At 34.0% G+C, this 15853-nt stretch overlaps 1 protein-coding gene across 2 annotated transcripts in view; it reads right to left on the bottom strand.

The window, feature by feature from the left end:
- Nucleotides 1-5642: 5642 nt before the first annotated feature.
- SEMA3D (semaphorin 3D) overlaps nucleotides 5643-15853 on the bottom strand; it is a 212171-nt gene continuing 201960 nt past the window's right edge. For both annotated transcript variants that reach the window (XM_088468794.1, XM_088468795.1), the window contains 3 exons: nucleotides 14235-14299; nucleotides 13223-13362; nucleotides 5643-6910 (listed from right to left, as the gene is read on the bottom strand). In XM_088468794.1, coding sequence (XP_088324920.1) covers nucleotides 6485-6910; nucleotides 13223-13362; nucleotides 14235-14299 — 631 coding nt within the window. In that variant the 3' untranslated portion in view covers nucleotides 5643-6484. The remainder of the gene's footprint in view (nucleotides 6911-13222; nucleotides 13363-14234; nucleotides 14300-15853) is intronic.

Raw genomic sequence — 15853 nt, 5'->3', positions numbered from 1 at the left:
TCATTAACTGTCTATTCTTGCATATAAATTTCTTCACATCAAACTAGGGTTGAGATGTACTACGCATTCAATTTTAGATCCAATGCATCCTGCCAATTATCGGGTGCATAATGCATTAAAAACACACTTATACTCTTAGATTTGTGATAAAAATCACAAAGGCCAACTCTTCTGAAAAGAGCTGTCCTTTGCGATGATAGGACTTCCGGGTGTATGAGTACTTCTGCGCATGTGCTGGTTAATGCACATGCCACAGGGGACACTGGGAGAGATATGATTGGATCCCTCTCAGGAAAAATTGTGAAGAAAAGCCCATAGGCTCCTGTTAGGCAGCACAATCTATAGACGGCATTGCCTAAAGGGTCCAAGCTCCAGAAAGTTTTGCATTTTTGAGTTTAGTACATATGGGGAATGCAGCCAAAAATCTAAAAATAGCAGTTTTGCCCAAATTTTGCATTTAGTACATACCACCGTAGGAGTTTGTAAAAGCTTTGCCAAAAGATGGAGAGTGTTTTAATTGGCTATTTAAAAAGTTTCTGGGACTTTCAGGTGTCAATTTGCAAGAAGGTATTTCTGTGGGACCAGACATTTGAAAAAAACAACTGTCTGTGTGTCTTTTGCTGATGTTGCTTCTGATGCTTTATGCTAATGCTGCTACAAACCTATTCACTGGTGTAGAACTATGCAGCCACATGTGCAGGAATGAAATGTCCAATTTCAATGTCTTCAGAAGTGGCAATTGTGTGTTGTACCTCTTTTATCACAACATCGAAACTTGCACCAGCCCAATGGCAGGTGCAGATTACCCATCCTATGTAAATAATACTGTGTCTCTGCAAGCAATTACTATTAGTGACATGCCTGCAAAGATGCAAAATTACCGTCTGTCTAATAACCCACTCCATTATTTCCAAATCAATGCCCTGGATTTCCCCATACATTTCCAATACACTTCTGTGGCCATGTGTCTAAATCTGTACTGCGAGTCTGTATGAACAAAATCAGTATGCATATGCTGTGTGACTCAGATGCATGTGCAGAAAAAAATAACTTTGCTCCACTGCATCTGATATCACTGACGTGTCCAACTCAATCAGGCCCAATGAGTTTAAAAAATAAATAAACTGTTCAAAGAGAGGCTTGGAATTCTTTTAAGAACTTTGTTAATAAGTTCTTGGGGAACTTCAAACATCTAATGTACAAACAAATAGTGGAAAATATGTTAGAAATATATAAATCATTAGGTTGTTTGATGAGCTTGAACCTGCAATTTCTGAACAATCATCCTGAAAGCCTTGAAGCCAATAGTGAGATGGAATGACAATTCCAGAGAAGGTGGAATGTCAACATGATGGGCAGTTCATAGAAGAAAAAGTACCAAACAAAGCTTATAAGGGAAAATATAAAGCCAGTATAAGGACTTGGACAATAGAATAACATTGTAATATGGATCTTTGCTGCATTTTGTTGGTACAGTACATCATAATATTTTTAGACTTTCGAAATAAAATTACAATATCACCAGAATACAGGTGAATAGGCTATGTTCTATTATCTTAAAACCATTTTGCAAAAAACATTTAGATCTTATTTACAAATCATAGTTATTTTTGAACTCAGCACATTAAACATCTTCGGAATCAGCCAGAGAATTGCTGACAATTTTAAGTGAATCAAATGTTGCAGGCAGTGGCATAAGTTCATCCCAGACGCCCTGAGGCAAGTTATAATTTGGTGCCCCCCGGTCACAGTCGCTGACACTGTAATGTAGCAATTCACAGGGAGACAGGCAATGGATAGATGAATGCAGCAGTTGATGGTCTGACATGAAGTTCTCCACAAGTGTATGGTGGCTTCTCAGGTGCCAGGAAGGGGTGCCATGTATTGGGAGGCCGTGACTGTACTCTCCGGGTACATAGTTACAGCCCTAAGTGGGGTGAATATGTTGTGGACAATTGAGGAGGTGCCCCTTCAGAGCTGGAGCCCGGCGGCAGGCGCCTCCATTGTCTCCCATAGTTCTGCCCCTGGTTGCAGGCTTGTGCAATCTTTCATTCCACTATCTTATGTTCTTCCCATGAGTTCTCTATGTATAATAGATCTTCAATAGACAAACAAACCAAACAGCATGCAAACTGATTCCAGTAAGAGAGTAGCATTTTGGGATTTTAATCACAATGAAACTTTAACAATAAAATGCTTACATTAAAAACAATTTAAATTAGGTTATCTGCTGCATCCAATCCAAGAAGCAAGGTCCCAGCCCTAGTCCTACAGCAGTTCCAAGAAGGTTTCAATAATACCCCTTTCACATCACAATGCCATGTTGCACCTGGGATTTTATTCACAGGTCCACCCCGGGTGTGACCGGGCTGAGAACCCATTCAAACTGGCAGTCCGATGGGTCGATGACATCACTGCCAAGCCAGTGCTTGGAGATGAGATCACCTCCAAGCGCCAGCTCTTCCTCTGCTGTGAACAAAACCCAGGACGCATTGACCCGGGTTACCCGTTCACACTGCTTTGCGAGCCGGGTTGAACCTGTGTCCAATCCTGCTCATTACCAGGGTTGAAATGACAGGTCACTTGACCTGGGTTATTTCAACTTGGCCCTTTCACACTGCACAGTAACCCAGGTTGCTGCGCGTTCACGTGTAATAACTCAGGTAATTGCTGGCAGTGTGTAAGGGGTATAAGCATTCCCGATAGCCCGGACATGGAGATCAACAAAAGCATCTCTTTGTTTAGAACTTCCCTGAGGAAGGAAGGTGATTTTATTTACAATGCGCAAGAGGTTCTTATGTGTTTAATAAATATAATTTGTGTGTGAATGTATTACACCATTTTGTTGACTTTTATCTTCTTTTGAGATGCAGGACTTGCCTCAGCTGCTCCGTCAAATCCGGGGACGTGGAATCATGGACCTGCTACACCAGCTGGAGTAATAACATGTGCTCAAAAAACAAATATAATATAGTGCACATATGTAAACTGGGATCCAATATACTGTAGTAGAAAATGAAGAGAAGAAAAGAGAATTAAAGGAAATGCCACTAAAGCATTGAGCCATCTGAATCTTCAGTTATCTCTGAATGTCACCATCCACCCATTTTATAGATATACAGTATATACTGAATATGTTCTTATTTGTCATCAGAAGCTAGCATATGTTAGCATTTATCCTGTTTAAAACAACAACTACTTGCCATTCTGTAATTTTTTTTACTTGACTTTATCATTAATCAAAACGACAGTTGTACCATTTTTGTGACTATTTGTACTGGTTTGTACAAAAATGCTTATCTGAAAAGTTTATTTTTAGTATCAAAAGATCCAAAAGAGGAAAGTAATTCCTTAATGGGGCACTCATGGACTTATTACTGAAAAATTTCAGCAAATTATTTATCAACTGTTACAAAGAAATTGTTGTCAGTTAAAATATAACCTTTATTGGTATTTCAATTAAAATATTTGTCTGCAAAATATAGAAAAACAAACATAACCAAGTGTCAAAATAATATAGTATGTGATATTAAATCCAATTAAACAAATCCAACCACTATGAGTCTCCTGTGTTTAATGTTCTTTAATCAATGATATAATATTCATAAATCATTCGGGTGTCTGTAGACCTGAGGACATCTCATTTTGATATATGTATAAAAAGATTAGTATATCAATGAAAGAAAAAGTATCCTGAATTTTAGTAAACCATCAATATCAAATTCTATCAATCAATGGGAAGGTATGTATTATAGATATAGAGGGTGTGAGTGTCATAGTCTGTTAGAAAAAATGTATAGACCATTCCTTAATATTTATACGGATCTCATTTCAGACTATGTCACTAAGAGAACATACAATTACACCAATAAGGAAATAAAGAATAACTCCCAAACTGGACTTGTATAGTATCACACAATTCCTGTGCTTAAAAAAGAGAGAGAAATATATGTCACTTGGGAATTATTATAAATCCCACCTATATTGTGACTCTTAACTAATATGCTGATTCCATATCGTTAGAAGGTGCAGTTGCTACTTAGAAGTTGTTATATATCCCAAAAGTTATGTAGTTCGTGCTGTCACCTATGTTTCAGATCGTGTTCATTAATACACCATTATTAGGAATCATAAGCACAAAATATGAAGGAAAGCGCCAAATATGTATATTATATATATTAACAAAAGGTTAATCGCTGTGGTCTCCCTCCCTTTTAGAATTCCAAATTTGGCACATAGATATATTTCTGTATGTCTCTTAAACTGTAAATAATATTGGCAACCAAGTTGCATTAGTAGGCATGTATCCACTTATTATGCCTGCTTATCTAAGCTCACATCCCTCCAACAACAATTTAGCTACAGCAGGTTTCTTGTACTTAAATTGTATATACTTGACAACAAAATGTCCATATAAGTTATGTCTTTTCATATATACCCGCTATTTGTAGCTGTTTGTCTGTACATGTATCCCTCTTAATTAATATATTTCACAATCCCATGATAATCATGTGGAATAATGATACAGATTTTGGTATTAACTTCTGCATATTCCTTCTAATGGTTACTAGTTCAGGAGAAATAACAGGTTTAGCACGTGATATTCCTTCATATAGCTCTCATACTATCATCTATACTGATTACTGAACTAAGATATATAGAAATTCCTTCTGTACACATGCGCCCGCTTATTTGTGTCCACCTGTCTAACAGACACCCTTGTCGGCAATGTATTCACACTTCCGTAGTGGATATATGATTAATACTTTATAACAAAACAAACATAGCACACGTTTATTAGCGTGTGCCGCGTGTCTCCTGACGTGCGTTTCGCTTAGGCAGCTTACTCATAGGGTCAACCCGTTCTCAGGGTTGACAGTTCTATTATACTGACTACTAGCCAATCACACCATTATCTGCATTGACGGACAGCCCAATAGACCAATCATAAAGCTTTTTAGCTGAGTGATCCATGTGAAAGCCAATCAGAGCTGCCTGTCAGCTTTCTTATTGGTTAAAAATCGTCTGTAGTAAATACTCCAGGTAAAAATACAGATAGATGACGATCTCTTGTAAAGACAAATGGTTTATGTAAATATTACAGAATTTTTTTTCTTTCATTGATACACTAATCTTTTTATACATATATCAAAATGAGATGTCCTCAGGTCTACAGACACCCGAATGATTTATGAATATTATATCATTGATTAAAGAACATTAAACACAGGAGACTCGTAGTGGTTGGATTTGTTTAATTGGATTTAATATCACATAGTATATTATTTTGACACTTGGTTATGTTTGTTTTTCTATATTTCGCGGACAAATATTTTAATTGAAATACCAATAAAGGTTATATTTTAACTGACAACAATTTCTTTGTAACAGTTGATAAATAATTTGCTGAAATTTTTCAGTAATAAGTCCATGAGTGCCCCATTAAGGAATTACTTTCCTCTTTTGGATCTTTTGATACTGTTGTTTCTATTCCAGGGTGCACCTCTTTTAATAATAATGATAATTTTTAGTTATTTGTTTAGAGTATATATTATAAATATTTGATTACTATAAGGAAGGACTTAGAAAATATTTATATATTTGTGCGGGTAATCCCATTTCCAAGTTTATTTTTAGATCAGCTACAATTTAAGACTAGTTGCAATTCACCAAATAGAAAAACACACTTTGCACAAAGCCTTGTAAATGTAACTAATATTGTTGGAATACTGTATGAGCATATGAGCATAAATAATGCAATTCAGAATTACATTTTAAGTAATTGTACAAATATCTTTATTGGTTTGTGCGTAATTTCCTGAAGCAAGAGAACTTAATGAAGTTTTGAGACCATTTTTTGCTACCTGTAAAAAGTGAAAATGTTATTGTAGAGACTGATGCAAAAGAACATTAAATTCACTGAATTACTAAAACACTAATGTTAATACATTAGTGCAATACTGATACAGATGTTTTTCGAAAGGAGTGTCTTGCCTTGTTTCAGTTATACACTTAATGCACCACTGTTGTAGAAATACAATTAAAATACAAAATTCTCAATCAGGCTGTCTTAACAAAAATACAATTTTCTCATAGTAAAACAAAAAACAAGTAAAAAGTTACTTGAAACATCCCAATATTAATTTATAACTTACAAAAAGAAAGAGAATGCAACACCTAAATAACATAGTTTAAATAAATAAAAGCCTGAAAGACCAGTCATTATTAACTTAACCCACAAGATGGAGCTACATACAAACAAAACTACACAAAATAAGTATACTTAAACCCCCTTAATTCCATTCTATTTTCTGAAAGCTGTAATACAAAAATGTGAATTGACTTCACTTTCTATGATAATCTTGGTACTACATTGTCTTGTACTGTATGCATTGTTTCTTCCAATTTGAAAAAGGAATATTAATACAAGAAATGTACACAATGGAATAAGTATGGAAATGTCCACAGAAACCACAAGCTCAGTCTATGCAGATAATATTCTAGCATGCTTCTCCCTTTGTTCATGGTGTCTTCTGTTCCTGCTCTTTTTAATCTCTTGGACATATTTCCATTTTGCTCCACCTTTATTGCGTTGTCGCTTCTTTTCCTTGTGCCACATCTGCTCACAATATTCATCCATGCTGAAGGTAGGGCTGCTTAGGAGTTGTAAATAATCTTTGTACCTAAGTCTTGACTCTGTTATTAAATCTCTGCCTCTACCCTCATCATCCTCCATCTTCTGTGTTTGTTCCATCTGTTCATTCTCTATTACCTTTACAGTGAGCTTTATGAGGGTGTGAATAAACGAATGCTCCTGTGCTTTGCAATAGTACATTCCAGCATCTTTTTTCTGTAGACTGCGGATTAAAAGCCCATATTCAGTTTTGATCACCCTATCATCGGCTGTTATCTGAAAATGAGCAAATTAACATTAATTAAAAAAAGAGAATAAAGTGCACATCCATTATTAGTTGAATAACTTGTTAATTTTACCTGTGTTATTTCCCTTTGAGGTCTAAGAAAACAAAATTTTCCTTTTTTTGCCCTTATCGTGAAATATTTAGATATTCTATTTATATCATTTAGCATAAAATTTAATATTATTTTTGTTTAAATATTTATTTGATATGAATAATGTAAATATACTATATATTTAAGGAGATTCATGATACGCTACTATAGTTGTTTGTTTAAAACAGGGGTGGGGAACCTTTTTTCTGCCGTAGGCCATTTTGATATATATATTTAAAACATAATTTGCAGGCTGGTGCAGTCCACGCCCCCTCCATGTGATGCCACCCGGGGGCAGGGCCACAATCGCCAATGATTACAGCAATGCCCAAAGCATCCTGAGGATGCTCCAGGGAGCTGTAAGGGCAGTGGTGTGACTGTCGGAAGCATGCAAAAGACACTACAGGCGGCACTGCTGCATAGATTCGGGCTGCAAGATGCCATTCTAGGCACTCTGCTAGCCAGGTGAGGCTAGCAGAAAAAAGCTCATAGGGCCAGACAAAATTATTCCAGCGGCTTTATTCAGCCCCCAGGCCTGAGGTTCCCCATCCCTGGTTTAAAATATATAGCTAAAACTTTTTTATTGTTATCTTAGATTAACAAAAAAACTGCCATTCCATTATGTCTGGTATCTGATATTTTTCCAGCCATTACTATAATTTCCTAAAACTAATAGACCCTTCTATTTGATGTGGAAACAATTATTTTGTCTAATTAGCAAATATAAGAGAGCTGCCTAAGATGTTTACCACATCTGAGACAGCATGAAATTCAGTACAACTCATTTAAGTTTATCAGATGTAAAACATTTGATTGCTGTGATTTGGAAAAACAGTACTCTTAAGCGTTAGATTAGCTATCAAAGATAGATATCAGCAAGCTTTAGCACTACTACTACAATTCCATGATGTACATTTACAAAAGAAACTATTATTTTTAGTTTTGTGGTTACTTGATAAAAAATTTACTAGCCAATTATGTAAAGACACATTGGACATGCTGAACACTCATCCCGCAGTGAACACAACAATACTTCATGCCTAACGTCTGATAGAATGTGTTATTGTACCTTCGAATTGCCATGGAAGCACATGTTACACTGCAGTGACAATGCTGCATCCTGACTTTAAAGTATATTTAGCATAGTATCATCAGTAAATTATGGTGACCACACCACAGTTATCAAATATACAGGACTGTTGGAAGCTTGGTCAGGCCTTGATACTGGTGGATATGGTCTAATTGGGGCTGTGGTCACTCTGTATCGAGTGCCATTTGAAGATGCATTGCATATACAAGATGACATGGTCACGCTATAATGGGGGAGGACATAGTTACTCATTTCCAATAAGCCTGGTTCATCAGGGAGTCCTGGGTTCCTTATACCCTTCCCCTCCGAGCACCTCTGAGCACCTCAGCAAATTTCCCTGTTCTATACAATGGTAAGCATGCATCATTTGTATGTTTATCATACTGCAACTGAAATCAGTCATAGGGCAACTAGGGCCTAAAGCGAAAGAAAAGTAATGATAAGCCTACTGTGAAACATGTGACTGATTAATTATTATGACAAATGGAAAAAAGGCTTAATTTATACTCCCCAAGTCCTTCCATGTTACTAATACCTCAATGTTCTCAAAACTGTATTAAATAATTATCATTCTCAATAATTGGTGCAATAAAGTTGACTTGTTTTCTCTATAAATAATTTTCAATTGTATTTTATTTGTCACATACATGCCTGTCTTGTAGAGATTTACATGTTCTACCAGCATATACACATTCAGCATGCATTCTTGCCACAGTAGCTTTGGTCAAGTTAGTCAAAACAATAAACAAAAGGTTTACTTTTTGTGTTTGGTTTAAAGTAAATTCTAAAAAGGAAAAAAAATTATTAAATGTAGCATAGCCAAGACATTCTGCATGTCTATTTCATTTTCTTTACATGTGAATTGATAAATTAATAACATTTGGGATGGCATTTGTTGCCCTCAGTTACTTAATGTATATTTTTTGGTTATTTTGTTATTTTTGTATTACACACCACCATTAAGGTTGGTACCATGAAATATTCTAATATAGAATATTACTACTATTATTTTATTTTTGTTAAATTTAGTTTAGCAATGTATTTTTAGTTTATTTCCTACATGGGGAACAAAGCTAATTTTAGACTACAGAGTTTGTGCCCAAAACCATTGCTAAATAAACAGAGACTACGATTATTACTATTGTATCATCATTATTAATAGTAGAAACAGAAAACTAATAATCAAAGTTGTCATGTATAAAAAAATAATATATATCACTTTCTGATAATTTAAAATGTTTCCAAAGGTAGGGAGGAAGCTGGAACTGCCCCATTGCAGCTAATTCTCACAATACAGGAGAGATGCAAAATGAAATCACAGCAATGTATAAAATGTATATTATATTATTTGAATACTTTATTTTAAAATCAAAGATTTATTTTAAAAATCTTAAACTACACTGAAATATTTGACTGCAAATTAAATTTTGCATCAATAAACTGTATTTTATGGAATAGTTTCTTAATGGTTTATCTTTGTGTTTTCTCTATCATTGTCAGTGGAAAACTATCTTTCTAATATTATCTTTAAAATGTTAAGAATAGTTCAGAAGTGTTATTCTAAATTGAAAACAGCAATGGTTAGGTGTATATTTATATCTACCCTAGGCTGTGGAACATGTCAATATTATTAAGGGGAAAAGATTGTATCTTTGTTGACAGTAAACTATATAGAATCATACCTCTATGTAAATCAAGATGCTGACAACATATAATAAAACAAACATGGATATGAGTAATATGTTTGTTATTGGTTGCTGCAAATTAGATGTCTATCTAAGGCACATGGGGAGCATCTTAACAGGGTAAACAGCTGGTTTTGGGTGTCATCTTCAAAGCATACCTTTCATTTTGATTGAACATTTAGAGGAAAATAAGCCACAATGACTGATTGATTGTGTTTGGGAATTGGAAAGCCACAAGAATGAAATTGTCATTGAAATGTCACAAGAGATGAATATACTGTATGTTTGTTGTATTTTGAAGGTATTATATTTGGTATAATGTTTGCCTTCATCTTAGAATTATTTTATTATATTTTATATCACCTTTTAAATGTTGAGACATCACTTTGCTTTCTGCTTCTTTCAAAGAAGGTCTACACTTCATTATTTCTGAACAAATACATTATTATGTTTATATGTAAATATAAAGATAACTTCATTATATGGGTAGCCACTAAGCTCCTCAATCACTCCAGAATGTATCTTCCCCAGTTCACCTTCCATCTGTTCACCCCTTTCCCTTAGTATGTAAGCTCTCACAGGAAGAGCATTTCATATTCTTGTTCTCACCTAGTACTATCCATGTTGCCAGTGTTCCTTCCCTTTGTCTCCTTCAGCAACTGTGATACAGTTGATCATTGAATACAGGACTATTAGGTGCTGAAGTAACTGCCCCCCTTTTCATGACTCACCAGTGCATGCTCCTTCTAGCAACAGCAAGTTTACTACTACCGAGTCTGTGTTGTTAAAGTAGTGTTTAGTTTTTATAATATAAACTTACAGTATGGATAGCTGTTGTATATTGTGCTTATTCTCAGTTATTTTGCAGTTTGTAATATGTACTCCTTGTATGGCATTGTAGACATTTTGTGGCATCTTTAAAAAAATAAATAAAATAGTAAAATATAGTAATAATAATTACAGTAGCCAAAAGCACCATATTTGTCATGCTGTGGCATCTCTTTATTTATTTAAAAGCATGGTAATACCATAACAAGCTTTACAATTAGTTAAATGACAATTGGGTGACATCTACTATCAAATCTAGAACAGTAATCAAGCATTAACTAGCAATGTGCACTAAACAATCAGGACTCCAGAACAGAGAGTTGTTAATGATTGAAGCAGTTACATTTTGTGTGTGCTATGGTGGAAAATCAAGATTTAACCTAGCTTAATATAAAAAATACTCTGTTTACAAAATATTAAACAGATTTTCTCAAGATTGTTTTTTTTTTCAATTTTAAGTTACAATACTGTAATTATGCTTTTTCTTTTCATTTACAGTTTACATAAATACTTAACATTTAACAAGTGGTTTGGATCACTGGAGGGTCTGTGGGAAATTTGATGTGCTAACAAATATAAATATACTGAATTTAAGAAATGTGTATTATAAATAAGTTACCGATAAGTTGTGTAAACTACTTAGAGTCTATACGAAGTATTTCTTTCTGGGCTTATCAGCACAGTTAGCAGAATTTATTACTGGAATTTTCAAAATATGTATTCTCCTGTATTTAAAAAAATACAGTACAATCAAAGAATAAAAACTAGGATCATGGACCTCCCGGGAATCTTAAGATCACTGACACTTTCCCCCCGGGCCACTTCCCATGTGAACCACGAGTCGCGAGAGGCAGAGGCAGTGAGATTTAAAACCAGCAAAAGGTCTCTTTCTGCATATCAATCCATTCAGTGCAGTAGGGCACAAAAAGTCGGCACTAAGAATAGACAAACTGCCTAAATACACCGTCTGCATTGGGAAAATATAAATATATAGAGACGCTACATATGAAGTTAAGTTCCATACCAGTGACTTATATAACTACATATAAACTACTCAATTAAATACCTGCATATGCATATAAGGATACTATCTCTGGTGAGCAATTGACATTTTATATATTTATGAGAGCAAACTATGCTTCCATTTGCCAAGTGATTGAAAAGAAACATCTTCATGTTAACATGTTGCAATTTGGAACAAAGTATTAACTAGTATTGATGACTCATTTTAATCGGTCTGCATTGGTAGATACAAACCTCTGATTGAGCTAACTGCATTTCAACACAAGCATTTGGAATCTACTAGTCCCAATTGGGGCTACAGATATCTGTCTCTCTCCCAGGTCTTAATATTACTGGGAGGTCTACAGTCCTAGTTTTTATTCTTTGATTGTACTTTATTTTTTGACATATACTTTGTATGATATTTTATATTTTAGTAAAATTCATTAATCTGATAGCACCTTGGAATACTTTGCTAGTGTGTCTGTTTTAGTTGTGTGTGGGCAGATATATTCCCCGCCTTGGTTTTCCGGGCAGCAGTCGGAAGTATATCCTATATATTGCTTTTGATAGGTACAGCGCCAGATTTTCATTCTTTCTCCTGTATTTAAACATTTAAAGTATTTTTTTATATTGTATTAAATAATCACATGAGGAGTGTTTGATTACTAAATATTAGAAATTTAGATTAAGATATATATTTAATTTTTATTAGAATAATTCAGGTATGTAACAGCTTAAAATGTCTGCTATAATAATATATACATATATGTATTTGTGTATGTGTCTGTACATATGATCTGTATTGAAATAACTATAACATCTATGGTTATCATTATGAGAAAAGCAATTTAAACCTGTGCTACCCTTTACACTTTACTCTCTTTAGTCCCTGCTAAATTTTTTAAGGAAGGAAAGGAGGAAGAATTGCAGGAAGAAAAAGAGAAAGGGAAGTAAGAGCATATCCATTGTCTTAAAATATTTTATAACATTAATATTACAGGTTCCCCACACCCTCAAATGTAGTATTATTTCCACAAATCAAGCTCTCTTATATATTTGTTAAATATAAATCTTTTCCTGTAACAAAAGACACATACATTTAAAATATTGCTATTTAGCAATTATGCTGACAGGATCTTATAAGGCCTAATTATCATGAAGGATAGAGTTTAGGTCCACTAGTCATGCCATCAGCTTTCACTGGAAATCTAGTATATTGTTAGTTAATCAATTGATAATTATTTAAGCAGTTATATTTAAAGATTTTTTGTTTTAATAATACTCTTTCTGTTTTTACAATTTAATTTAAAAGTGAAATGATAAGCAGCTACAGTACTTCTTTTCATTTAATACCATCATATTGCATGATTTGTTCTGTTAAGTTTTCCTTAAGAACTTGGCAAAAATATAATTGTCAAAGAAAGTTTTCCTTCATATCATAAAAATAAAATGGAAAATCAAACAGGATTGGGAGTGCTTTCCTCTGAAAAAGATAAATTGCTTCCAACACAGCATAAAACACATAGAAAGGAAAGGACATAAAATTGCTGTGATTACCAGATATGATATTTCTATTGTAGAGTATATCACCAGGATGACTTACCTCTTCCTGACGTTCCTCCCCTGTGCGCTGAATAAACCACGTAATAGATGCTTGCTGTGACTTAGGAACGCATTCCAAAAAAGTAGAATTTAACTCAATTCCAAATATTACTTTTTCCTCTGGAGCTTCATTGGTTGTCCCTGAAAAAAAATAATTTAATTTAAGGAAAAGCATTTAAAGATGAATAGAAGAGTATTAACATCAAAATGTACATACTTATCACTAATACATAATAGTAAAAAGTTTACCTTCTCTCTATTTAAGTTGCTGTTGTGTAAATTTTTTTTGCAGCCATATGCATGCATGGTGTCCCAAATTTGAGAGCTACTAATTTTTATGGATAAAAAAAAAGTAACAAAAAAGCAGGTTATTAGCTGACTGGCTTCATAGGGGTTGGTACATTTGACATATGGATTCAGATATGTACCATTTGATACCTTGTCTAGTGATTTACTGCTGATCTTATATTGCTGTCTTTGACTTATTTTCAGTAATATCGAAAAGTTTGAAGAACATTTTGTGTGTGCTTACGTTAAATTATCTAATGGTACACAAAGTGGTTTGAAAATGAATATTTAAATATATAATTTCCCAAATTAATAAATGACGGGAGAAATGTGCTAATCTCTATTGATTCAGTATCTGACTATTGATCATTAAGGTCAGAAGTTACAATTTTGATTAACAGATATGAAGTATGTCAGCATTACGATTTATGGATACCAATACATAGGTGTTCAAATTGAACACAAGTGGACAGATTCATACCATATGTTTGTATGTGTTCTGGTGCATTTAAACTGATATATATATATGCCTGTCGAAAAGAATTTGTATGTATAAAAAATAGTGCTGGCTGTCGTCACACAAATGAAGCAACCACACTTTCATCTGCCCATATGTATGAATCTGTCATAAATCAAACTGTGCTATTTCCTATGCATTTTACATTAGTTATATCTCAAACACATGCTGAACACATCAAACTATCCCTCCTGTGCACTGTACTTACTCTCATCCATATCCCAGCACTGTGTAAGAGGGTCCCCATTTTTCACATCTTGTCTTCTTGCACGCCTTGGGAAAGAGAAAAAAATTCAGATAAGAATAGTTGAAAAATACAATTTTCTTGTGAATCACTAAATAAATGTTTCCTGCTTTTCTTATTTTACTTTTCTAAAGAATGTAATTACTAAGATTGATTGAGACACTGAGAATTATTTCAGCAGCTCTAAACAAAGAAATGTAGGTATATGGAGAGTGTCAACAAATCTAACCCAGCAGAGATAGACTGTTACTAACACTACAGTTATCAGTGTAATAAACTGAGGACAAAAGAAGAAAGAAGTGTCCAGTGTGAGGCCCTCTATTTTTAATAAAAGTAGTAAAATGTAACATTTATTGATACAAATAAAATAAAATTCTCATCGTATGACATACAAAATTTTATTGTGAATTATGTAAAAGAAAGAATAGTGCACATACAAATATGGCAAGGTTACCTAATGCCTTCGTAATTGTCTATGTGCTATCAAATAATCCTATATAATATTTTAGTAGCTATAGTAATTAAATAATCCATATAGAAGTACAAATAGTATGATCTGTAGATCATCACCGATAGAGGTCTTCAGTTTGAAGAGTACATTAATTAACAACAGAATGTAATAGCTCGGTTGTATTATACTGGAGTTTTAATCTACTGTATATGGAGATAACCCAGTTTGCATAATCAATATATGAGATGAATTATACTGTAGGTGCACTGTTTTATAGAAGTGATGTGACAGAAGAATACAATAGCATCAAATATAACAGCTTCTGAACAACTTATGATGGTTACATTTTACTGTAACATGTCCTGCCACTTCAACACTACCACTACCACCAATGAGTGCTACCAAGCAATTGTACAAAGGTCTTATAGAAAGAGAGTGGACACTCACTCATGCAGCTCAGAAACAGGCCCTATATTTTTCTTATAGTATTTATACTGCGGTACTGAGACAAGTATAATAACTCATTACGTTTGTGTATTAAAGCGCTTGTAAAGTTTCATGCTTTCTAATTCTAATGACCAGCTTCTAGGAATCTTATAAAGAAAATTAGTATATATCCATGAGAAATGTGAGCTATTTGGATCTCTATATTGTGGTGACAAAGTGACCTTACAGAGATGTGCATTGAAAAGTATCTTTACTGTATTCAACAAGGTTTAGGATACTATTTATTATATAATTTGTATTAGTTGCACAGCAAAGGGTTATCCTGGGATAAATTAGTTTATCCAATCCTAACTTAATTCACAATCACTAACAGTGCACAGAACTGTAGACCTATGTGCATCACTAACAATAATAAATGTTATATACTGAGCAGAGAAGGGGAGAAAGGCATAACATCTCTTGAATAGAGTTATCAATAAGGATGAATAATATTAAAACTTTATTGACAGAAAGTAATTAAAAATGTTATCCTGTTAAAAACAAATATATAACTATAAAAATACATATAAATCCGTGGACTGGCTCCTGGTAAAGTTATATTGGTATCTTGGTGTCAGGGCTAGGTAACCGACAAGGTTATACAGGCAGCCACCGAGGGCCCTGTGGGACCTAAGGGGCATGCCTG

The sequence above is a fragment of the Taudactylus pleione genome, unplaced genomic scaffold (assembly GCF_031769625.1).
Source record: "Taudactylus pleione unplaced genomic scaffold, aTauple2 ptg000086l, whole genome shotgun sequence".
Classification (NCBI taxonomy): domain Eukaryota; kingdom Metazoa; phylum Chordata; class Amphibia; order Anura; family Myobatrachidae; genus Taudactylus; species Taudactylus pleione.
The sequence above is the reverse complement of the archived record's forward strand: the minus strand, read 5'-3'. Positions and strand labels throughout refer to the sequence as shown.